At 36.4% G+C, this 25407-nt stretch overlaps 2 protein-coding genes across 4 annotated transcripts; one reads left to right on the forward strand and one right to left on the reverse strand.

Moving 5' to 3' along the window:
* The first annotated feature begins 17328 nt into the window (after positions 1-17328).
* Positions 17329-18077, forward strand: LOC109189311 (thionin-like protein 2). The gene is made up of 2 exons (XM_019340104.1): positions 17329-17671; positions 17759-18077. Exons 1-2 carry the CDS (start codon positions 17380-17382, stop codon positions 17830-17832), a joined length of 366 nt encoding a protein of 121 aa, XP_019195649.1. The 5' UTR covers positions 17329-17379; the 3' UTR covers positions 17833-18077.
* Positions 18078-18260: 183 nt separating this feature from the next.
* On the reverse strand, positions 18261-23395 carry LOC109189297 (nuclear pore complex protein NUP50B-like). Of its 3 annotated transcripts, none has more exons than XM_019340098.1 (3): positions 23286-23395; positions 19541-19903; positions 18261-19483 (listed from the first exon to the last, which is right to left on the reverse strand). In XM_019340098.1, the coding sequence occupies exons 2-3, from the start codon at positions 19850-19852 to the stop codon at positions 18485-18487; spliced, it is 1311 nt and encodes a 436-aa protein (XP_019195643.1). In that variant the 5' UTR covers positions 19853-19903; positions 23286-23395; the 3' UTR covers positions 18261-18484. The 3 variants fall into 3 exon arrangements, with proteins under 3 accessions (XP_019195643.1, XP_019195638.1, XP_019195636.1); XM_019340093.1 differs by having other exon boundaries at positions 18261-18444; positions 18480-19903; XM_019340091.1 differs by having other exon boundaries at positions 18261-19903.
* Between the last annotated feature and the right edge of the window lie 2012 nt (positions 23396-25407).

Below are 25407 nucleotides of genomic sequence, written 5' to 3' on the forward strand. Positions count from 1 at the left end.
CTATGTTCGGTCAGGGCGCTCTACGTCTGGTTAGGTCGGCATTGCCACCGCCGGTCAGTTAGCCCGAGATCGCATCTCGGCATAAAACCTATGAGGTAGGCAGTTAAGTCCGATTAGGTCGGCTTTACCACTGGCGCTATAAGTCCGGTTAGGTCGGCATTGCCACCACCAGCGCTCTACGTCCGGTTAGGTCGGCATCGCCACCGCCGACGCTCTACGTCCGGTTAGGTTGGCATTGCCACCTCTGGCCCGGTTAGCCCGAGATTGCATCTCGACATAAGACCTACGAGGTAGGCAGTTAAGTCCGGTTAGGTCGGCATTGCCACCAACGGCCCTATAAGCCCGATTAGGTCGGTACTCCCACCATCGGCGCGATGAGCTCGGAACCATATGTTGGCTCTAAGCCCTAGCTAGAATTTTTCCCTGATGGTTTTTTTTTTCGTAGTCTAAGGTTTTTAACGAGGCAACCGGCATAAGTCATGGACTGTTTAGTCAAATTCTCTAGCCCGAACCCTTCCTCATTAGCTCGCCGTCAGGGCACAACTGGGGGGGGGGGGGGCTACTTGATAGGATATATACCCCGGTTTTGACTTCCCTATATGCCTGTGCTCTCGTTTTGTAGTCGGGTCGGGGTCAAACTGTTCGGAACCTGGTCCGCGGGTCAAAGTCAAACCCGTCACTCTTGGGCCTATATAAAGGGCATTAGCCCTCTAGTTTAGGGGTTCCTTCTCCTATCCTCCACTATACACTCTCTCTCTCTAGAATGTACAACTCTCTCCCTTCTCTCTATAAAATACATAAACAATTATGATAAAAGAGTCTTTGAGCTATCATTCCACCATTTCTACTCTTGATTCTACATACATACAGTATACACTCCACATACATCGAGTAATTAACCGTATCAATGAGTGTTGCTTGCCTCTCACATTGATGAACATGTACGGTAAAGAACTAGGAAGAGAAGACTGTTTAGAAAAAATACACGGTAGAGAACTAAGAGGAGAAGAGTTTTTATAAAAAGAATAGGTATTAGGAAAAATTAGATATTAGGGCTTTGATTAAAGAAGCGTGGATGGTGTCATTTTTGTAAATTAATATGGATAAAAAGGAAGAAAATGTTTAAAACCTATAGCACGCTACTTGGAGGTGTGTTTTAAAATAAACTATTATTTTAAACTCCCAATGTTTTAACAAACAGAGCTATAGCTTATTTGTAGCTTAAATAATCTATAAGCTAAAAAAAAAAAAAAAAAAAAAAAAAAAAAAAAAAAAAAAACTCTACCAAACAGAAGTACAACAACTAGCTTTAACATTTCCAAAATTAAGTCATTTTTAGAATATTCGACATAAAACTTAATCATATAAATAAAAAATAGAGTAAAAGACATTTTTTGTCCTAGACTTATAGTGGCTTGGACAATTTTAGTCCTTTATAAAAAAATTTGTCATTTTATGGATAGAGTTATTGTGGCGAGGACATTTTTGGTCCTCCATCTATATTTCTGTTAGATAACCGTATGAGAGAGAGGCAATTACGTCAATATAGGCTATCTCCTTCTATCTATTATATCAATGTGTGTTTGGCGGCTTCGATTCTCCTTCTATCTATTTGATTAGTAACCTGTTTGGAGGCTTCGATTCTCCGGCAATTTCTTCGTACAACTGCAACTTGGACTCTCCGACTCCTTCGAATTATGACCGAGAAGAAAACAAAACACACATAGATATAATAGATAGAAGGAGATAACTTAAATTGACGTAATTACCCCTCTCTCAGACGGTTATCTAACAGAAATATAGACGGAGGACCAAAAATGTCCTCGCCACAATAACTCTGTCCATAAAATGACAAATTTTTTTATAAAGGACTAAAATTGTCCAAGCCACTATAAATTTAGGACTAAAAATGTCTTTTACTCTAAAAAATAATATATAACTATATATTAATTTCTACATCGATTTTTTTTTTTTTTTAAAAAAATGATGTAGAAACTATTATATACGTAAGTTATTGTATATATAGAGTATTTTTTTAAAATATTACATTAAAAACATACTGTGTCAGTTCGCAATGGTGGTTGGCATTCCGAGCTGGACCACATCACTAAAGAAAAATAGAAAATGGATAGGTCACACAAATAACTAAATTTCAAGTCCTTGAATAGAATATTTAAAAGTTAATGTCTCACATTATAAATAATTGAATCAGAGTTGAGGTCATTAACAATTACGTACTTTGCTTTCAATCTTAGAAATAATTACAATGATTCACAATTTCACATAGTGAATACTGAATAGTCTCACTTTGAAGTCCAGAGGTTTGGATTAATAGCACACGAACCATTTTTGGCTATTCTTACTTCTTTGAGTAAGTTTTAATTGGATTATTTACACTCCCGTGGGAATGGATTTCCCAGGAGTGAAATAGCAATGACTGTTGTCCTTTCACGTGTCCAGATCTAATAGATGAGAAACATTGATTTAAAAAAAAAAATGTGGTGGCATTTTCGTAAATAATTGAATATCGAAGTGTAAGTAAAATGTATTACAAGTGCATGTAAAATGTAGGGATGGGCACTTCGGTTCGGTTTATTCGAACCGAACCAAACCGAACCGATCCGATCCGAACCGAACCGAACTAGTAATAGAAAATCGAACGGTTCGAGATTTTGTAACCCAAACGGTTTAGTACCGAACCGAATCGAAACCGAACGGTTTAGCAAAAACCGAACCGAACTGAATGCTATATAATTTGTTTAATAAATAATAAATTAATAATAATAATAATAAAGAAGTAAATCCAGTTCCTTGATGCCTGTTCTGTCGTTCAGTTCGCATTCTTACTGGTACTGAACTTTAAATTTTTTATTTGATTTCTTTATAGCTTGTTTTCTACATTGCACTTTTGTTGTTTGTCGCAATTGCTCTTTACCTCACAATTATATCTAACTTGAGTTATATTTACAATATTTAGTATTTTCCTTAGTTTCATGTTTTTCTATAAACTTAATGTGCTTTACAGTCATTCTAATTTTGATTTCCAGTGCACTATAATTATTTTCTAGTACTGGAATATATTTCGAGTGCACTAGCAATGACAGATTGTGTCCAAAAATTAAATATATAGTAATTGACACTTGTTCTTTTAATATCAACTATACAGATAGATGATTATTCATCTTATCAACAAAAATATTCCAACTGAACCAACTGAAGAGTCGGTTGTGCAAAAACGTTAACTGATGTTTGGTAATTAGTACTTAGTATTGTATTTGAACTTTGGATTGCTATTTTGTTATATAATGTTTAGAGTTTGAATTTGGATTATGTGAATATGTATTGTTTGGTAGTATGTTCGAAAAATTAAGAAATGTTGAAATTTGCGGATCTTAAACCGAACCGAATTAAATCCGAATCGAAACCAAACCGTTTCAAACCGAACCGAACCGTTTCAAACCAAACCGAAACCGAACCGAACCTTAATGCTAAACCGAATGGTTTAACTTTTTCAAAACTGAAACCGAAACCGAAACCTAAAAAAACCGAACCGAAACCCGAAACGCCCACTCCTAGTAAAATGTATTATAAGTGCAAGTAAAATTTACACTGAGCATCAATACTAAGTGCACCTATAGGTATAAGTAGTTGCACCTATAACTATAAGTAGTTGCACCTAGGTGCATGAATATTTGCGGGTGGTTTTCACGGGTACTACTACCCGCAAGAACAAAAACGATGCTAAACAGAACGAACTCAGATCAATGAATGTTAACAAGGCAAAATTACATGCACTTGCAGGCGAAAGTAGGTGCAATTGTAGGTGAAAGTAGGTGCACCTGATCAATGAATGCAGGCAAAAACTACATGCACTTGTAGGTGAAAGTAGGTGCACCCGATCAATGAATGCTAACATGTGGCGCGCGCTTATTGGTTCGCATTTCTCTCCTGGGCACTTATTCGCACCTGAACGCAACCCTATATATATATATATATATATATATATATATATATATATATATATATATATATATATATATATATATATATATATAATCATTATTTTTATACTTGTTAAATATGTTTTTAGAATCCATAAATTAGTCTTAATTGTAATTGAAAATAAAATTTTAAAACGAATTGACATTGAAATTTTGATAAATAATTTTTTATTTCAATATGCCCTAAAAATGTCATTTTTAAATAAAATTTTGTGTTGTATTTTTCTTTGTTGAATTTTTATGCATTATATTTGGACAAAATTTTTTATTATTTGTTATAGAATACAATAACATAAAGTTCGATCAAATAGATTTGGACTCAATTACCAGATCTTCTATTGTTATTTTTCAGAGTTCATTTGAGACTATATTTCTTGTCTCTATAAATAGACAACATGCCTATTTTTAATGAAATGGCCATATGTGTGTGTGTGTGTGTGTATATATATATATATATATATATATATATATATATATATATATATATATGTAGTAGTAAATCCAAATCTCTTGATGCCTACTCCGCCGTTTAGTTCTTATTCTCACTTGTATTTTCCTTAAATTTCTTTATAGCTTGTTTTCTACATTGCATTTTACCTCACAATTATATCTAACTTGAGTTATTTTACAATATTCAGTATTTTCCTTAGTTTCATGTTTCTATAAATTTAATGTGCTTTACAGTGATTTTAATTTTGATTTTCGGTGCATTAGAATATTTTCTAGTAATGGAATATATTTCGAGTGCACTAACAATGACAAATTGTGTCCAAACATTAACTATATAGTATTCAACACTTGTTCTTCTAATATCAACTATACAGATAGATGATTATTCATTTTGTCAATAAAATTATTCCAAGTGAACCAATTGAAGAGTCGGTTGTGCAAAAAAGTTAACCGATGCTTGGTAATTAGTACTTAGTATTGTGTTTGAACTTTGAATTGCTATTTTGTTATATAATGTTTAGAGTTTGGATTTGGATTTGGATTATGTGATTATGTGAATATTTATTGTTTGGTAGTATGTTCGAAAAATTAGAAAATGTTAAAATTTGGGGATCTTAAACCGAACCAAATTAAATCCGAACTAAACCGAACTCTAATAGTAAACCGAATGGTTTAACTTTTTTAAAATTAAAAAATCAAAACCGAAAAAAATCGAACCGAAACCCGAAACGCCCACCCCTATAATTTTTAAAAATATTTAAAGTAAAATTCAAGTATGAAGTTTATAAGTTAATAGTGGACCAAAAGTTGAGGGCCTTAAACAAAATATTTAAAATTATGGCCGTAAGTTAATAGTGGACCAAAAGTTGAGGCCCTTAGACATTAATTTACAAGTAATTTGTAGAAAAATTATAAAGATTCATAAATATTAACTTGTATATATAATATATGCAATTTGGATATACATGACATACATCGTTACGTTAACTCTGTATCCTATGTACTATAAATAAATGCAATGATTCATAGTTGAAGCAACACTAAAACATATTCTAATTAAGTTTGTTGAAATATAGACGAAATGAAGATGGGTGAGTGTGAGACGAAGCATATTTTGTTGGTGATAGCGTTCATGTTTTTTATTGTTGGAGCAATTGTCGTAGATGCTGAAAGCTATGCGGATTGCTATAGAAAATGTAGTGCCCGTTGCGTTGGCCGCTTTCGATTTATTTGCCTGAACTTGTGCCGGAGAAAATGCAAGGACAATCCACCAGAAGTCGTCTCATCAAATAACATGTTAAGCTCAAAACCGGATCTTCCTTATCACCTACACAATTGAGATATATATTGTGCTATTTAATATAATAATAATGTACGCGTAAGTATGAGAATGTGATAGATTATGGCCATTAAAGAATAATTTCTCAAATTTTATATTCGTTTCCTTTTAAACTTAATACTGACATTCTCTCAAAAACTTAATACTGACATAATATTAAGAGCAACCCTAATAAGAGGGTTGTGCACAGATTTTGAAGAAAAAATGGCACGGTAGAGGAAAGAGGAGAGAGAGGGGAGAGTGTGTTGCAGGAGTTTGGGGTTCTTTGAGAACGTTATGCTATGGACCCGTGTCCACCATGTGCATGGTGAACATGCTATACATTCATAATTCCTATACTGTAGATTCATAATTTCTATACTGTAGATTCATAATTTCAATATTGTAGATTCATAAAATTTATAATGTAGATTCATAATTTCTATACTGCACATTCATAATTTCTGTACTGTAAATTTATAATTTCTATACTGCACATTCATAATTTCTGTACTGTAGATTCATAATTTCCATACGGTAGATTAATAATTTCTATACTGTAAATTCATAAAATTCATATAGTACAGAAATTGTGAATGTGCAGTATAGAAATTATGAATCTACAGTATAGATTTTATAAATTTACAGTATAGTAATTATAAATCTACAGTATATAAATTATGGATTTACAGTTTAGAAATTATGAATGTACAGCAAGTCAACAGTGGAAACGAGTCAATAGCATAATTTGCCGGGTTCTTTGTCCTGTTGTGTGGGCCCTACAAAAAAAAAAAGAAAAAAAAGAAGCAAGTAGAAAAGTTGGTTGGGCGCGTTTCAACTTCTTTTTTTTCTTTTTTCTTTTGTTAACATTTTTTTTTTGTTTTTTTGTTTTTTGTTTTTTTAACCTCCTTCTCTCATTTTCTATTTTCTAATTACACCTACAAAAACTCCTCAAATACAACACCGAAACCTCCACTATTGAAAATGCCCTAAAAGTAACCACAACAGTAAAAAAAATTTCTTGATTTTTATATGTTCAAGTAAGATGAGAAAAAAAAAAAAAAAACACTGACTAATCACGGCATCACGCGCCCAGCTGGGCACGAATTTGGCCCAAACTCGTGCCTCAGGCAGTGTGCCTTCTCCATTAATTTCAGCAGTGGGACCCATAAAAAAAAATAAAAAAAAAAAAAAAAAAAAAAAAAAAAAAAAAAACTAAATTGGGATAAAAACCCACAAAAAAACCCTCTCCATAGTTAAAAACAAACTCATTTAGTACATCACATGATATCGTCTTTCACATATTAAACATATTAACATATTTACCACCCCACTCACAATTTATTATAATTTATATCTTTAAAAAATTTAATACATAAATTTGGGCAAACACTAAAAAAGGAAAATTGTTTTTCTATTGGTGTCAAATATAAGACAAAAAACATTTTCTTATCAAATAGTTTCAAATCTAAAAGTAATAAAATGAATCTTGTTCAATAAGTTTTGATTAATTGATTAGATCAAACAAATACTATTCAAAACTAGAATATACTAACTTTTTTTGTTTGAATCATCAAAATATGTTCAAGCGTTCCTTATCCGTCAAATGATATTCAAATGTGGTACTTAAGTTTATGTGTTCTTAACGACAGATTTGTTGGGAAAAAAAAAAGTATAAAAAGATATTTTAAATGGCTATTTTGTGGTACAAATATTAATGGGAGTCACTGTCGATTTGATTCTGGTCAAAGTGGATTCAAAATTTTCAAAGTGAGTTAAAGAAATTGATATATTGTACACTCAAAACAGATAATAGTAAATGAGAAATTCAGTCTCATAATTTGAGTTGAAAAATGAAGGTGGAAAGACTTGGAAGCTGATGGATTTAATTATCCGGGGTGGACCCGAATCGCTAAACCCGATAAATATTAAATAGGAAAAGGCAATGAATATATGTGGTATTGATGTCATCCAGGCCAATATTTCCACATCCCAATTCCCAATCAGATCTGTCTAAGTGCATGAGGCCTGAAACCGTGGTTTCACTGATCGAGATGGGGTGGCATGGGGGTTTTGATAAATTTGTAACTGTATGTTGCTGTCATTTTGGATGATATGTCTAAAACCAAAATCAAACACCAGATCGAGCTAATATTTCTCTATCTCCACATACAGCTTCAAACAACTTTGATTGTTACTCACCCACCCTACTCATAAGTACCACCCAATCATCAACTTTGTTATTCTCGATCATTCTGTTATAATATCTGAATGTTGATCATAGAACCGTTACCCACACATACACCAATGGCAATTGGCTTTGATAATCTCCTGGGCTTCCAGAATACTACGCGCCTACGCCACACAAAGGATGGATGGGTTGCTGCCAAGTTTAATTTGCATCAAGGAAAGAGCAATGCTTGAAGTATTTGGCTTTGAAGACTCTTGTGACCAAGGAGTTGGAGAAGTTGAGGATTCTCCATGCTTGCTTACCAAGTAGAGACACATTAAAGCTGCTAATGCTACAAAAACCCAAACCCATACCTCCAGCACTCTTAGGTAAGCAGAGGTCACGTCAAGCTCTCCATCTAATACCTTTTCTCCAAAAGTCATTAAGAGCTACTTCAATACTTCTGCACAGTGACTTAGGGAGATGGAAGATGCTCGTGGCATAAGTTGGGATAGCTTGAAGAAAATTCTTGATGAGGATTTCTCTACCCGCCCGCGATACAAACTTGTTGTTCCAGCTCTTTATCCTTCCCATTATCTTTCCTAACATTAAAAGAAATAAAAGTATTTTTTTTGATATCAAATAAGAGACATCAAGACAACTACCATGTGGTGTGATGACATATCAGTTACTATTCTAAATGAGTGGTCATAACTCATAGGTATAGGTTCGAACTTCGGTGGTGGGGACTTAGATTCTTTGAGTTGAAAATGTTTAAAAGAGTATAGAATGATGAAGGAAGATAACAACACAGTAACTAAGCATGATGAAAGCATGAAAGCGCATCTCTGTAATTTCACTTTCCAATTCTGTTATAACCGTTTAATAGATTATGAACTTAACTGATATTATTGATGTAAAACAATCAGCTTTAAATAGCATACAAGGGAGAGAAGATAGTGAGTAGTTAGCAGGTTGTTGTAACAACCAGTCTAACAATGCTACATAAAAGGAATGCAACTAGAACTAATCATATACAAAACATGTCAGCCACAGATATTCTTAACACGCCCCCGCAAAATAGAGGAGCCATCAGAGACCTCAATCTTGGAACGGAACCGAAGAAATAGCGAACGGCCCAACGGCTTTGTAAGAAAATCAGCAAGCTGAGCCGACGAAGAAATATGTCGAACCACCAACGAACCATTAGCAACCAAGTCCCGAACAAAGAAATAGTCTAGTGCGAGGTGCTTCATGCGTGAATGGAACACTGGATTCTTACACACATACGTAGCGCTGAGGTTGTCACATAGTAGAACCGGAGGCCCCAACAGCTGCAGTCGGAGCTCATGCAACAGATTCTTAACCCACAAAACTTCTGCAGCAGCATTCGCCAAGGCTCGATATTCGGCTTCTGTAGACGAGCGCGAAACCGATTTTTGACGAGTGGATTTCCAATAGATGAGATTGGTCCCAAGATACAATAGATAAGCGGTAGTGGACCGCCCACTGGCAGTGCAGCCACCCCAATCAGCATCCGTATACACACTTAGTGAGGTACAACCCATGGTACACCGTACCCTTCAGGTAGCGTAACAACCGTTTCGCAACTTGCCAGTGCACCTCCGTAGGCATATGCATGAACTGTGAGAGCCGGTTAACTGCATAGGACATATCAGGTCTAGTGATGACCAGGGACTACAACAAGCCAAGAAGACGCTGGTACTGAGTTACATCCACCGTAGCAATACCGGATTGCGCAAGGAGTAACTTGTCTAATGTTGCAAGTGGTGTTGAAACTGCTTTTGCACCATCCATCTCAAAAAGAACCAGTATGTCTGTGATATATTGACTCTGAGACAGGAACATGCCAGTGGGTGTTGAAACAACCTCAACACCTAGAAAGTGATGCAAGGGACCAAGGTCCTTAAGGGCAAAGCGAGCTGCCAGAGTTTCAACAAATTGATCAAGCCATGCAACATTGTTTCCTGTTAGTATAATATCATCGACATACATCAAGAAATAAACAATAATATCATTAGCAGAATAGACAAACAAAGATGCATCTGCCTGTGACTTCAAAAACCCACGACGCAACAAGAACTGGGAAAGTTCCAAGTACCAAGCCCTGGGAGCCTGTTTAAGACCATATAAGGCTTTGGTCAGTTTGCATACATGAACTGGAAAGGACGGATCAACAAACCCGGGAGGCTGTTCCATAAAAACCTCCTCATGCAATGTTCCGATAAGGAACGCATTATTGATATCTAGCTGGCGCAGACCCCAGCTATTACTCAAAGAAATGGTCAGAACAATACGGACTGTGACCGGTTTCATAACCGGGCTGTATGTCTCAAAATAATCCCGGCCAGCAATCTGCAAGAATCCCTTAGCGACAAGCCGCGCTTAAAAATGATCAACCGACCCATCTGATTTGCGCTTAACACGGAAGACCCATTTGCAGCCAATCGGAACAGCCGCTCCGCGGGGAACCAGTTGCCACGTGTTGTTACGTTGCAGCGCTTCAAACTCCTCATCCATTGCTTTCCTCCACCGAGCATCTTTAAAAGTCTGGGCGATGGTAGAAGGTTCTAAAGGAGGAGGCAAGGGATGGGAAGTGGTGTGGTTAATGACATAATCGGAATACCTAGGATTAGGACGACGCTCCCGAGTGGAACGGCGAACAATATTCAACGGTTGAGACGTTTTGGAGGTGGAGGCAGGTTGTGAGTCAGACACGGATTGGGATGCATGTTGGCCATTTCCTGAGACAGTGGGAGACGATGAATTGGACGCAGCCGAAGGCGATGGTGTTGGAACTGATGTCGGAACCGGAGTTGGAACTGGACTTGGAATTGGAGTTGGAACTGGAGTTGGAACTGGACTTTGAACTGGAGTTGGAGCTGATGTTGGAACTGGTGTTGGAACACCCACGGGTTGTACCTGTGTAGACAAAGGAGACGACTTGCACAAAATATGACGTGATGCTCAATCATTAGAAGCAGAAGGTAAGCTGGTAGATGACTTCTGCAAATCGTTATAAGGAATCACATGGGGCACAAATCTAACATGCCTAGATATATAAATACGATTTTAACCAAAATCTAGACATTTATAACTGGATTGGGTGTTCGAGTAGCCAAGGAAAATACATGGACGTGACTTTGGTTGTAGTTTCTTGGTGTTATAGGGACGCAACCAGGGAAAACACAGGCAACCAAAGGGTTGTAACTTGGCATAATTAGGCAATTGTTGGAACAAGACATAAAATGGGGATTGATTATCTAAAATTGGAGTAGGTAGCCGGTTAATAAGATATACGGCTGTCTAAAAGGTGTAGGTCCAGTATGAGGATGGCAAAGACATAGAGTGAAGAAGAGACATGCCAGTTTCCACGACATGCCTGTGTCGTCGCTCTGCGACACCGTTGTGCTCAGGAGTGTGTGGCGGGGTGGTGAAATGAGAGATACCGTGAGTATTAAAAAACGGCTCAAGTCTCATGAACTCGCCCCCATTATCTGAGTAAACAGAAATAATTGACAGGCTAAAATATTTTTCCACTAGCTGTTTGAATTGAATGAATATTGTAAACACATCCGATTTACGTTTCATAGGGTACAGCCAAATGTATTTTGAGAAGTGGTCTACAAAAATGACATAATAGCGAAATTCATCAATAGAGTTCTCAGTAGGTCCCCACACATCAGTATAAACAAGTTGCAAAGGTTTAGTGCTAACAGGCGTATTTTTAGAAAAAAGGCAGTTTATGACTTTTATGAACATTGCATGAGGAACAGTAAAATTTTCACAGAGATGACATGGAGACTGGAACATTACAGCGTTGCAACACCTTTTTCGACGGGTGGCCAAGTTGTTGGTGCCACTGAGACAAACAAGCCAACTGCGTAGCATGAATTGTTGGGTGAGAGGCAACTGGTCCAAAATAGACACCATTAATGTTCACTCCCCGTAGCAGCGAAATCCCTGTTCGAAGTTCCTTGACCAGAAAATGAGAATCAAAGAATTCAGCAGACACACGATTAGTCTTGCATAACTGGAAAATAGAAACTAAATTAGTGTGTAACTATGGGACACGCAAGACATTATATAGAGTGAGAACATTAGAAGGAGTGGGAATGACAGATTGGCCAATATGGGATATTTGTAAGGAATTACCGTCACCCAGGCGTATTTCATCCGATCCACTATACTCGACGAAAGTCTGCAGAGGAGCGAGACTTGGTGTCACATGGTGCGACGCCCCACTATCAAACATCCAGGGAGGAGAAACCCTAGTCATTGAATTGGCTGTAGGAGATACATAGGATTGCACAGGAGGAACATCATGCTCCTTTAAAAATCGGGCTAGCTTGCGACACACCCTTGTTTCATGGCCCGTAAGATAACAAAACTTACAGACGATACCTTAGCGATTGTGTTCCCTTTGTTGCCGATTGGAGCCATAATGATTGTTATTGTTGCGGGCCCTCCGATTGGTGTTGGACTGGTGGTTACGCCGCGGGGGTGACGAGGTGTGTTGAGTAACATTAGTAGTAGTAAAAAAGGACTGACGCAAAGCATCTACGTCTGTCAATTGGTGTTCATGGTCAGTCAGCACATCTGCCAACGCGCCAAAAGAAAGAGGCTTCTCACGAACGCGGATGGCCGATGTGATGGAACTGTAATCCTCGCCTAGCTGAGTCAATACATAGACGATTAGATCTTCGTCAGGTACGGGACACTGAGCCAACGCTAAATCATCAGCTATGGCTCGCATGTCATTGAGATAAGTGGTGATGGACCGAGACCCTCGCGGATTCCTTGTGAGTTTGGCCTTGAGGGATATGATACGTCCTCGTGAGGCACTGGCGTAACTAGCAACAAGACGTTGCCACGCATCATGAGCTGTCGCAGTCGAGGAGATAAGGGGTTGTATGGTGTCAGTACAGCTCCCAAGTAGAGCACTGACAATAACTTGGTCTTGACGATACCAAGCTAAATGAGCCGGGTTGACAGAAGTTTGAGCAGGATCAGTGAATTTGGCTGGTTCTTTGGTTGTACCATCAACATAGCCAAAGAGATTAAACCCAACAAGTGTGGCATGAATTTGATGCCGCCACACCGGGAAATTCACGGTCGTGAGTTTAATTGGGAAGTGTGTTGGGGCATTTAATTGGATTATTGTGGTTGTAGTAGCGGAAGCCATTTGGAAGGGGAAGGAAAAAAAAAACTTCATAGGAGAAATTAGGCTCTTAATACCATAATAGATTATGAACTTAACTGATATTATTGATGTAAAACAATCAGCTTTAAATAGCATACAAGGGAGAGAAGATAGTGAGTAGTTAGCAGGTTGTTGTAAGTTGTAACAACCAGTCTAACAATGCTACATAAAAGGAATGCAACTAGAACTAATCATATACAAAACATGTCAGCCACAGATATCCTTAACACCGTTCTTCTCTCCCCATTTGTATATATAAGCAGTAGTACGTCATATTTATCCTCTGTATCTTTACACAAAATCAATACATAGTCTTCGTTCATTATATTCTCTCCTCTTCATCATGGTATCGGATCTCCCTAGGGGCTCCTATGCAGCGGCAGTCACCGGCGAAATGAGTTAGCAGGGACAACCGGTGTCTCTGATCACTGAATCACTGAATCAACTGCAATTCCACATGGGAATTCTGTTCCGCAATCTCACAGAATTGAAGCTCCAACCTAGAAGACATGCATGGAGAATCCTCTCTTCTTCAGCTCAAGTGATAATCCTAGCACACTGCTTGTGTCTCCTCTGTTGATCACCAGCTCCAATTACAGTGCATGGAGCATATCCATGCGAATAGCACTTGAAGTAAAAAACAATTGGTGTTTTGTCGAAGGAACTATCTCGGCGCCAAGTCGCGATCAGAATCATTATGGAGCTTGGAGGATATGCAATCTGATGATTTGTTCCTGGATCTTCATATCGGTGCACTCCTCCATATCTAGTAGCATCATGCACCTGGACAACGCAAAGGACGTCTGGGAGGATCTCCGGAGAAGGTTTTCGCAATGCGATGCTCAGAAGATCTCGACGGCTTAAAACAGAACAGTCTATCCGTGAACGATTATTATACAAAGTGCAGGACCTTATGGGAAGAAATGAATGCCTTGCGCCACTTCCAGTTTGTAAATGTGATCCAAGGTGTAGATGTGATCTCGTTGATGAGAACAGGAAGGAGCGTAACACAGATCGTGTCATTCGATTCCTCCAAGGACTCAATGATGATTATGGGAGCTTGAAGTCCAATATACTTGTCCTTATCCCTTGCCAAAAAATAGTATAAAATGACATTTTAAGTAGCTATTTTGTGGTACAATTATTAGTGGGGTCCACATTCGATTTGGTCAGGTCAAAGTGGATTCGGTTTCTTCGTAGTAAGATGAAGAGATTGATATATTGTACGCTCAAAACGAATAATGGGTGAATCAAGTTGATGAATCTGAGTGTAGGCAACATAGAGATTGTCCAAGCAAATGCAGTTAACCATAGCCAGAACAGTACTAACGAGGCCATGGCTGCTGCTATGAATTCGTATAACCTGAGGCGAAATGGCAATGGGAATAAGGGTGCGAAATCTACATTATGTGGAATGAGCGGGCATACGGTTGACAAGTGTTACAAAAAAACACGGTTATCCATCCGGGTGGATACCGGGATTCAAATCAAAGGCTAAGCAACAAGTGAATGCAGCAGCTGTGACAAACAGTGTAGGTGAACTTGGAGTCTCCTCTGACCAGCTACAGAGACTCATCTCTCTTCTCCAGAATCAATCCAACACACACTCTGGACAATCCATGGCCACGAATACTACTTCTGCCATCACACCGGTTCCAGAATTTAAAGAAACAGACTGCGCAGATGAAGGCAAGTGTCCTAAAATCCATATCAATTATATCTCCTTATGTGATGTTTCTTGGATTATTGACTCTGGGGCTACAGATCATATAATTTGTGTTCTTGAATGTTTTGATAATTATCGTGATGTTTGTGGAGCTGAGGTTAATTTGCCCACTAGAGAAGGCATAGCTGTTAAACATATAAGTGATGTCAGGCTCAACAATGAGTTGTGGTTGAAGGATGCCCTCCATATACCTTCCTTCAAGTTTAACATAATTTCTGTAAGTAAACTCCTACAAGATGCTTGCTGTGAACTGACTTTTGTGCCTGGGCAGTGCATCTCACAAACTAATGACATAAATAAATAAATAAATAAACAGTTAAAAAATTGGGTGACTTGGGTGACTTTTAATTTCAATCACCGTACCACTGGCTGTGTTTATTTATTTATTTATTTATGTCATTAGTTTTTGAGATGGAAAAGACAACATTACCCATGTTAAAATGGGGAGTAAAAATTTTCGCCAAAAATTGAACTGAAATTGCACAGGAATGACCAAATTTGCTAAGAAAGTAATAGTCGTGGACCAATTCTACAAGTTTTAAAAGTTGTGGATCAAACTTGTTAGTGACACCATGGTCGTGGGACCAAAAGTTTAAAAAACTCGATTAATTATTATAATATTTAATTAATATTTCTTTTTTTTTTCAATGTTTTCTGTGACACGTAAATAAAAAGTCGAATTGGTAAATAAGTTTAGGGCAAATTATTTTGTGGACCATGAATATCAGGTACATTTTTAATATATTAAAAATACATTATTTTTATACTGAAAGTACATTATATAAAATAATATATCCTTAGTATATTAAAAATGTATTTTCAAAAAATGTACCTTACGTACATAAATAATATACCCTTAGTATATTAAAAATGTACTTTTTATTTATGATTCGCACAATTGTGTGGATCATGGTCCATGCAATAATGATTGTTAGTTTAGTATTAATTTTGTATTACTCCGTATTAAAATTTTAATTTGCGCCACTAACAGAAGGGAGTGGATTTCATGTTGGCCCATTTAGTTAATGGACTACAACCTATGAATTGTGGGCTACTCTCAAGGTTTGGTGGAATTGGTGCATACGTGACTATGAATTAATTATGCATTAGGTTGGACAATTTTAATTAAGTTGATTAGACTGTTAACTTAATAATTATAAAATTACAAGTTTGAATTTTAATGGGAACAGCTTATAGGTTTTCTTAGTTTGAACTCGTCACTTATGGACAACTTAAGTTGCTGGTTTTCTTCCTTGTGATCATTTGCCAGCTATGGTTATAAAGTGGATTTCTTTCGTTACTCAAAAAATTATTATGCATTAGGTCTCTCCATTAAAATGATATTTTTATTTTTTTTAATAAGAAAAGGAGGGTTGTCCAATTGATAGTCTTTTTTTTTTTTTTTTTTTTTTTTTTGTAATAGTATGATTAGTATCTCATATTATATCAATTAATACAACCATGGATTTTCATAGTTTTTTTTTTTTTTTTTCCAGTGTGACCATCTCTTTCGGAAGTGTCATATTTGAAAATGGTAAGAGAGTGAGTTATTACTGTCATTTGTTCATTGGAGGATGTTAATTAATGGGATGGACATATGGTCTGGAGTATTTATTTGTATATTTTAATATAACTAAATAATATAATACTAAAAAAAAAGTAAGAGAAGGACAAAATGTAGTCACATGTAAACTTAAAACCACATTCAACATTTAGCAAAACTGACGGGGACTGACATTCCCAAAAGGAAATGGAAGATAAAGGCAATGCAAACCAGCCCAATTTGACATTTATGTATATATATATAGCTCCTTGCTTAGCTTTTTTTTTTTTTTTTTTTGAGTGAATAAGGAATTCTGCAGTAAGTTGAGGGTGTATGCTGGGTAAATCTTAACCAAGTTAGTAAAGTCATTGACTTGGTAATTACAAGATTACAAGTTTGATTTTCTACAAAAGCAATCTATTGGCTTTTGTTGGTTTAAGCCGGTCGGTCATATATGAGTAACTTAGACTGTTTTACCTCGTTGTGATCTTTTATCGACTAAGGTGACAAGACAGAGTTTATCCATTAACTTTATATATATATAGGCTAATGTTCAAGAGCATTCACCTGTTGACCATCCATAAATGTATACAAGTTACTACACGAATACACATGGTAAACGCGCATGCACTACTTGAGGGTGTGTGTTGAGTACATCTCAATTAAGTTGGTCAGGTTATTGACTTGATAACCATAATGTTACAAATTTAACTCTCAACGGAGCGAACTATTGACTTTTCTTAGTATGAGCCGATCATCATTTACCTCCATGTGGTCTTTCACCGGCTATATATGACCAAAAGTGGGATCTACCCATTAGCTTTATATATATATATATATATATATATATATATATATATGCTCCCAAGTCCCATTACACTATATATACACTTCCCTTCCTTGGTTCCCTTAGGAGTGCAGTGCAGTATTAGAGAGAGAGAGAGAGAATGGATGTGAGGAAAGTGATGGTGGTGGTATTAGTGGGAATGGGGATGCTAACAGGGCAGACAAATGCGTCTTTCAAGGACTGCTATGCAAAATGCTTTATTTTCTGCATGATTGAGCCTTCTCAAACTCTATGCTCTTGCACTACCAACTGCCTCAAACAATGCATCTTCAACTCTGATGCTAAACAAGTTGAAGAATCTGATGATCATCAGCAGCTCAGAAACCACAACTTCTGCAAGCTTGGCTGTGCCCTTTCCATGTGCTCCTCCCTCAGCTCTAAGCATCAACCCAGTCAGTAATTCTGGATTTTTAAATAAAATCAAATTTCTTTAATTTGCTCATTTCATTCATTCCCAGTAATTCTGGCTGTTTTTGCAGATAAAGAGAAAATGGATGGTTGTGTTGGATCCTGCTCAAACAGCTGCACCAACAACTACAATTCATCACCATAGCCCATAGCCCATAGCCCATAGGAGGAGCTGAGGCAGAAGCTAAGTGGTCTTCAATAACTCATATTTGTTCTGATTAAGCCAGCTGCCCAGGAAGCATTTTCAATCATTCTTAATTACTGTTTTTTTATTAAGGAAGGAGGTTGATGTAATTATGTAACATACATGCACCCTACCTCACTTCATCTAATCAATCTTTCTTTATTCTGCAATGTAATGTAATGAAGAGCATTTCAGCTTTTCCACTTTTTTTTGTCTGTGTCTGTCTGTTCGCGTGACCCGTGATCCATGGAAACCAATAATCATAACACGTGAACATTCAACAACAAATCAAAGCAAACCACTTACTCCACATTCAACACATTTCCTTGGTAAAATAATAGCAGTGCAATAACCTATTTAAAACACAAAAAACAAAATCAATGTAATGCTGCTTACCAAACACAAGAAGAAATGTATTGGGTCGTTAAGTTTGAGGTTCTACATGGGATGAGATCAACAAGAAAAGACTCCAATGTAAATACTACTATTTAGGTCTACAAAGTCTTTTTTTAGATCAAAATAAGGGTACCCTGTAGTTTATCTCAAATTGCCTCCACTCCTCCATACTCAAGAAAATGGGATCCTCTCAACATCATCGTGGCCAAGTGGTTCTTTAGACCTCAGCAGCCTTAGGTGAGTTTTCAGGTGTCTTTAGAGAAGAAGCAGCAGCAGCAGGAGTCCCACCTTTATGCTCCACCACCGCAGCTCGAAACTCTTCAACAATTGAAGCATCTTTGAATTTTAGAGCAAATGTAGCCAGCTTCTCGCTTGTTTCACTAGCACTATTCACACACGAGAATGTGATCCCTTTTTTGTCCATATTTGCCAGCTTCATTTCAGGAAATAGATTAGCATTCAAAATCAATCGATAATTTCCTTTGGATCTCATAACCAGTCTAGCTTTTTTCACTTCTGTTGTACACACATTCACCTTGATTTCTCCCTTCCCCCGCTCCTTCCACCCTCCATCAAGATATTCAAATAACACAGAATCAGCTGTAAACACGGGCTTCTCATTCTCCTCTCCTGTTTCAACTGAAACCTCCTGCATCGAAGGGAACCCAGCAGCCCCTTCAGACTTAGTGACAGCGGATGTCCCCGAGTTACCAAAAAGGGAAACACTCCCATTATTAGAACTACCAAAACTGAAAGAAGGCTGATCACTTTTCACTCCAAAAGGAGACCCAGTGTCCTCTTTTGAAATGGTTCCAAATGAGAATGTAGCCCCAGAAAATCCAGTTCCAGCAAGTCCAGTGAAAGCATTTTGGCTACTAGAAAGTTGTTGGAATGAACTAAAAGATGGGGTTTCGGCACTCTTCTCAGCAACCTCATTGCCATTGGGCTTTTCATCTTTATTCTCTGTTTTCTCACCTTCTGCATCTTTGCCAATTTCATTCTCCACCTTGGCAGTGGCTGCGTCTTCCTTGGCTTCAACCTTAGTTTCCTCAGGTTCAGCTGATTCAAGTTTTTCAGGTTCATTCTCAGTATTATTTTTGTCAACACTTGATACAGCCTCTGAGTCATCAATCTTGTTTTCTGATTCTTTATCATTCTCACTACTTTTCCCTTGTGCTTCATTGTTCACATCAGCTTTTGCCTCCTCAGTTTCCTCCTTCACATCAGCTTTTGTCTCATCAGTTTCCTTGTTCACGTCAGCTTTTGCTTCCTCGTTCGCATCCTGTTTTTCTTCCACCTTGTCTGATTTTGCATCTGTGGCCTCCACAGGAGCAGTAGCAGGTGAAACCAAGCGTATCCCAGCAAAAGGGTTAGAGGAAGGAGCAGAAGGGGTTGATGATGTCTGTTGGCGCCGAACTTTCACAATTCTTCTACTTGCCATGACCTCATCACTTGCCTTCTGGAAAGTTCCAGTCTCTTGCTCAGATGTCTCATCATCATCATCTAGACCAGGGTTATCTCGTGATATCTCCCTCCCGGCAGCCCTCTTTTTTGAGGGTGGAAGAGCATTTTCAGCATCCCCCATTTCAATGTAGAAACACGCGAAACGTTTTCACAAAAACAAAGAACTCAACAGCTGTAAGAAATCACAAAAAAAAAAAAAAAAAAAAAAAAAAAAAAAAACAGGTAAATAAAGGTTAAATGCTCTCAGCAGAATGAGAATAAAGTAGGGATAGCTGAGGAAAAAAAAAAAGCATACAGTGACAGTGAGATTAAACTTGGTAAAAACTCAAGAAACATAACAAGTTTTCCCAATTATTAACAATTTCATCAAGATCAGCAATGATTCAAAATTAATTGCATATTAATACCACAGCTATTGTTCCTACACACACACACATATATATTTATAAAGGGATACATTGATGATGTTGAGCAAATGTTGCATTTATTCCCATCACATAAACACATTTGTAGTAATGGCAAACTCTTATGCATTTACAAGCCAAAATATTAAAAATCCATATTCCTCATATCCATAATCAAACACCCTATCCACTTTCACATACATTTGAATTTTTTTTTATATAATTCCATTTGAAGTCTTCCAGCTATAAAAAAGGAAATTGTTATACCAAGAAAGAGTCCATGATGAAGTGAAAAAACAGAAATTTGAACACACATTGCTGAACATGGACAGGAATGTTAGTAAGATATTAAAGCTACTTCGATTCATAATTTGAATGGTGGTTTAACAGTGAATTTCTGACTGACTACTCTTGCTCAAATATTTGACTGAATATAAGCTAACAAATCTACACCCCAAAAAAAGGAATAAGGTTCAAATTGGCCACTGAACGTAACCTGAAAATGCAATTAGGCCACTGAACGAAAAAAAAGTGCAATTAGGCCATTGAACACTCAAAAAATGTGCAATTAGGCCATTGAACTCTCCAAACGTATGCAATTTTACCGGATAGCAGGTTACCATCAATTTTGTTACCTGCTTACGTGGCAGCTTAGTTGGCATTTTTAATAATTTTTAAATAATTTTTAATAATTAATTTTAATAATAAATTTTATAAAAAGTTGAAAAAAATTAAATAAAAAATAAAATAAAGTCGTTTTTATTTTTTAAAAATTTTTTTAATAAAAAGTTATTATTAAAATTTATTAAAAATTAATTAAAATTTATTAAAAATGCCAACTCAGCTGCCACGTAAGCAGATAACCTGCTAAAATTAAGGGTAACCTGTGAAATTGCATATTTTTGGAGTGTTCAGTGGCCTAATTGCACTTTTTTTCGTTCAGTGGCCTAATTGCATTTTCAGGTTACGTTCAGTGGCCAATTTGAACCTTATTCCAAATTAAAATAAGCCGCGGAAGAAAGACCTATGAGCATAAACCTAAAGTGTAGTGACACTGTATCCTTCACCCAACTAAAGAAACAACGAATTAATCAGCTTGATTGGAATGAGTAGTAGTGCACTCTCGTTCCTTAAGAGAGTGTTATAGGCTAGGATCGCGTCAAAGGCATAGAAACTTAGGAATACAAAACGAAGCTTTTCTGGAGTGCTTCTTCTCCCCAAATGAAGCGTTTTTGTGGAGTGCTTCTTCTCCCCCAAATGAAGCGTTTTTGTGGAGTGCTTCTTCTCCCCCAATCTTCCCTTCAATAGGAAGCCCAAAATACAAATTTCCCAGATCTCCCTTCTTCAAATACATAGATACCTATTTATACACATAATAAAACTACCCACTACTCCAACTACCCCACTACCTTAAACTACTCTAACTACCTAAGGAAGTGGTCATCCCACTACTACTACTTCTACCACTATAATAATAATAATAATAATAATAAAGTGCCCCATGATCATGGTTATATCATTGCCGCACCCATCAAAATCACCTTGTCCTCAAGGTGATAATTAATGAGACGTAACTCCAAAGCTTGACCAAATCTGCTTCTGTATATTATCAAAGGCATCCTCTCTAAGCACTACTAATAATAATAATCTCTCTTGGACTAGTCTTGTGGTGAACCGATTTCCTTGGCGTGACTAATTAATCTACAACAGCAAATTAATTGAGTCAGCAGCAACTGTTGATTTTGGAAGCAATTCTGCGCAATTCTTGGTTGGCAGCCGTTGAATGATCCATGGCGACACCATGTTCCCTAGCTTTCTTTTGTCAATTCTGGGGATTAGTTTTGTTCGCCGGCAGAATTTCGCTTCGGTCAGCAGTGCAACTGGTTTGGTGGTAGCGGGCGCAAAACTGTTGAGTGTTGTTGCTGTGATTTTTCTTCTTTTTTTAGTTTTTTCCTTTCGTTTTGGGAACAAGCCTGAAAATAATTTTTTCAGGATGATACTCTCAACTGAGCTATCCTCGCAGGGAAGTAACAAAGTCTGATATGGATTGTTCGCCCATGACGACTGGCTCTGATACCAAATGTTATAGGCTAGGATCGCGTCAAAGGCATAGAAACTTAGGAATACAAAACGAAGCTTTTCTGGAGTGCTTCTTCTCCCCAAATGAAGCGTTTTTGTGGAGTGCTTCTTCTCCCCCAATCTTCCCTTCAATAGGAAGCCCAAAATACAAATTTCCCAGATCTCCCTTCTTCAAATACATAGATACCTATTTATACACATAATAAAACTACCCACTACTCCAACTACCCCACTACCTTAAACTACTCTAACTACCTAAGGAAGTGGTCATCCCACTACTACTACTTCTACCACTATAATAATAATAATAATAATAATAATAATAATAATAATAATAAAGTGCCCCATGATCATGGTTATATCAGAGAGGTCAAGAGTTCGAATCCCCTCTTGTATGGAAAACTAATTTGGCCAGCACTTTGGGCGGTGCGAACGGGAATTAGGTTGAGTACAGTACGGGCTTAAAGGTGCATCCTACTGTTAGGGCCCTGCTCAGGATACCTAGTGGTCTAACTCAAAAAAAAAAAAAAAAAAAAAAACATCGAATTGATAAGGTTCTCTCTAGAAGTCCAATCCAATCAATTAAACCCCACAAACAATCCTAGGTAGTTCGCCCAACTAACAATTCTGACTAAATCACAATACCAGGTACAAACTATTACATCAAATCTTCCCCACTATTCACTGTATAAAATCTCGTGAATATATATATATATATATATATATATATATATATATATATATATAAAGAAGTACCAAAAAGAAGAAAGGGCTTAGCTGGCCTTGGCTAGCTAAACTTCCTCAAACCGAACACCAACTTCATTTTCCAGGTATAAACCTAAATCTTCCCGAGTAAACCCAAAATCTATGATATACAACGAATCTCTAAAACATTAACCATAAGGCCCCGAATTTGATAATTGCAAAACAAAATCAGTTTATAAGAAATGAAAATAAGCGCAAAAGAAAAGGACCAGCTTACCTTCCACGCAAATCAGAAAGGAAATAGGTGTAAGACAATAAGACGATTTAAATAAATACATGGAAAAGAAGATGGAGATGGAGATTTACCTTGGGAAATTTGAGCTTATTGGAGGTGATGACGAAGAAGAAGAAGCAGTTCATTTGATTAGGGAATATATAAAACCCTAGAGCAGGGAATAAAACAATGGGCTTTTTTATTTTTATTTAAAAAAAAAAATTGAATTTGGAAGGAGTAAAATCTAAAATCTAAAACCTAAAATTGGATAAAGGGAGCATTCAGAAATGAAGATAAAGGACAAGTGTCGCAATCTAACTTCCAAAAACAATTATTGCCCACTCTGCTCTCTGGGCTTTTCATTTAAGGCTAGCTATGATTAAATGTGGGGTGGAGGAGTGTTGGGGCTATCTACAAATGCACCATACCAGATAGGCTGGGCTGGGCTGGGCTGGGCTGCACAGGGATGAAACTTTAAGTATCAAACCGAACCAACATTTTCAAATTATTCAATTAAGGAATAAGGTTCAAATTGGCCACTGAACGTAACCTGAAAATGCAATTAGGCCACTGAACGAACAAAAAGTGCAATTAGACCACTGAACACTCCAAAAATGTGCAATTAGGCCACTGAACTCTCCAAACGTATGCAATTTCACCGGATAGCAGGTTACCATCAATTTTAGCAGGTTACCTGCTTACGTGGCAGCTGAGTTGGCATTTTTAATAATTTTTAAATAATTTTTAATAATTAATTTTAATAATAAATTTTATAAAAAATTTAAAAAAATTAAATAAAAAAATAAAATAAAGTCATTTTTATTTTTTTAAAATAAAAATTTAAATAAAAAAATAAAATAAAGTCATTTTTATTTTTTAAAAAATTTTTTAAAATAAAAATTTATTATTAAAATTTATTAAAAATGATTTAAAATTTATTAAAAATGCCAACTCAGCTGCCACGTAAGCAGATAACCTTCTAAAATTGAGGGTAACCTGCTATCAGGTGAAATTGCACATTTTTGGAGTGTTCAGTGGCCTAATTGCACTTTGTTTTCGTTCAGTGGCCTAATTGCATTTTCAAGTTACGTTCAGTGGTCAATTTGAACCTTATTCCTTCAATTAATGATCAATCTCACTACTCCACATTAGGTATAGATATGCAATCGTTATATCCTACACCACGGCGCACATAGCACTGTGCGCCGCGCGCCTCCCAAAACGACGTCGTTTTGAGGTCGTGTTGGGAGGCGCGGTAGGAAGTTGCTGGGATTATGTGTATTTGTTCACAACATTATGTGTATTTGTTCACAACGTTATGTGTATTGGTTCATACAGTTATGTGTATTTTTTATACAATTATGTACATCCAAATCAGAAAATTTGTGTGTATTATGTTAAGAGTTTATGTGTATTATGTTAAAAGTTTATGTTTATTAAGTATTATGTTAGATTATGTGTATTATCTTTTAAAAAGAGTATGTATATTTTGTTATATAATTATGTACATTCATGTATACAATTATGTGTATTCAAGTATAACATTATGTACATTCTTGAACAGCGGGTTTTTTTTTAAAGCAAAAACTACTGCCATTCACTGGGGTGGGAAATTTCAAAAAAAAAAATAAAATTAAAACGACGTCGTTTTGCATCTGGGCGCATAGTGCAACACGCGCCGTGGTGTAGGATATAAATTGCCGACTTTGTTACAATGTAATCTAAAAACATAATAAGCTTCAATCCAGGTTATACCCCTGGTTTATGTCCATTTTTTCTGTTAAATTCTTTTGTACATTATGTTATAAAAGTTGTACTACATAATTTTTTGGACAAAAATATCCCTGTAGTTATAACTTCTATTATCTTTCTACATTATTATTACCATGTACATGCATACATAATATTATTTCTTACATCCTTCCATGGTAAGTTTGAATTCATTTAGGTTTTAATTAAAATGTTATCATAGTTATATTTAATAATTTATCATTTCTATAATTTTTACCTCAAAAATATTAATATGAATTATACAATTATATATATACACACACACACAATATATATATATATATATATATATATATATATATATATATATATATATATATATATATATATATATATATATATACACACACACACACACACACACACACACAATTATTTGTTAAAATAATTAATATAACAAAGATTTTAATATTTAGTTTTAAT

The sequence above is a fragment of the Ipomoea nil genome, unplaced genomic scaffold (assembly GCF_001879475.1).
Source record: "Ipomoea nil cultivar Tokyo-kokei standard unplaced genomic scaffold, Asagao_1.1 scaffold0202, whole genome shotgun sequence".
NCBI classification, from domain to species: domain Eukaryota; kingdom Viridiplantae; phylum Streptophyta; class Magnoliopsida; order Solanales; family Convolvulaceae; genus Ipomoea; species Ipomoea nil.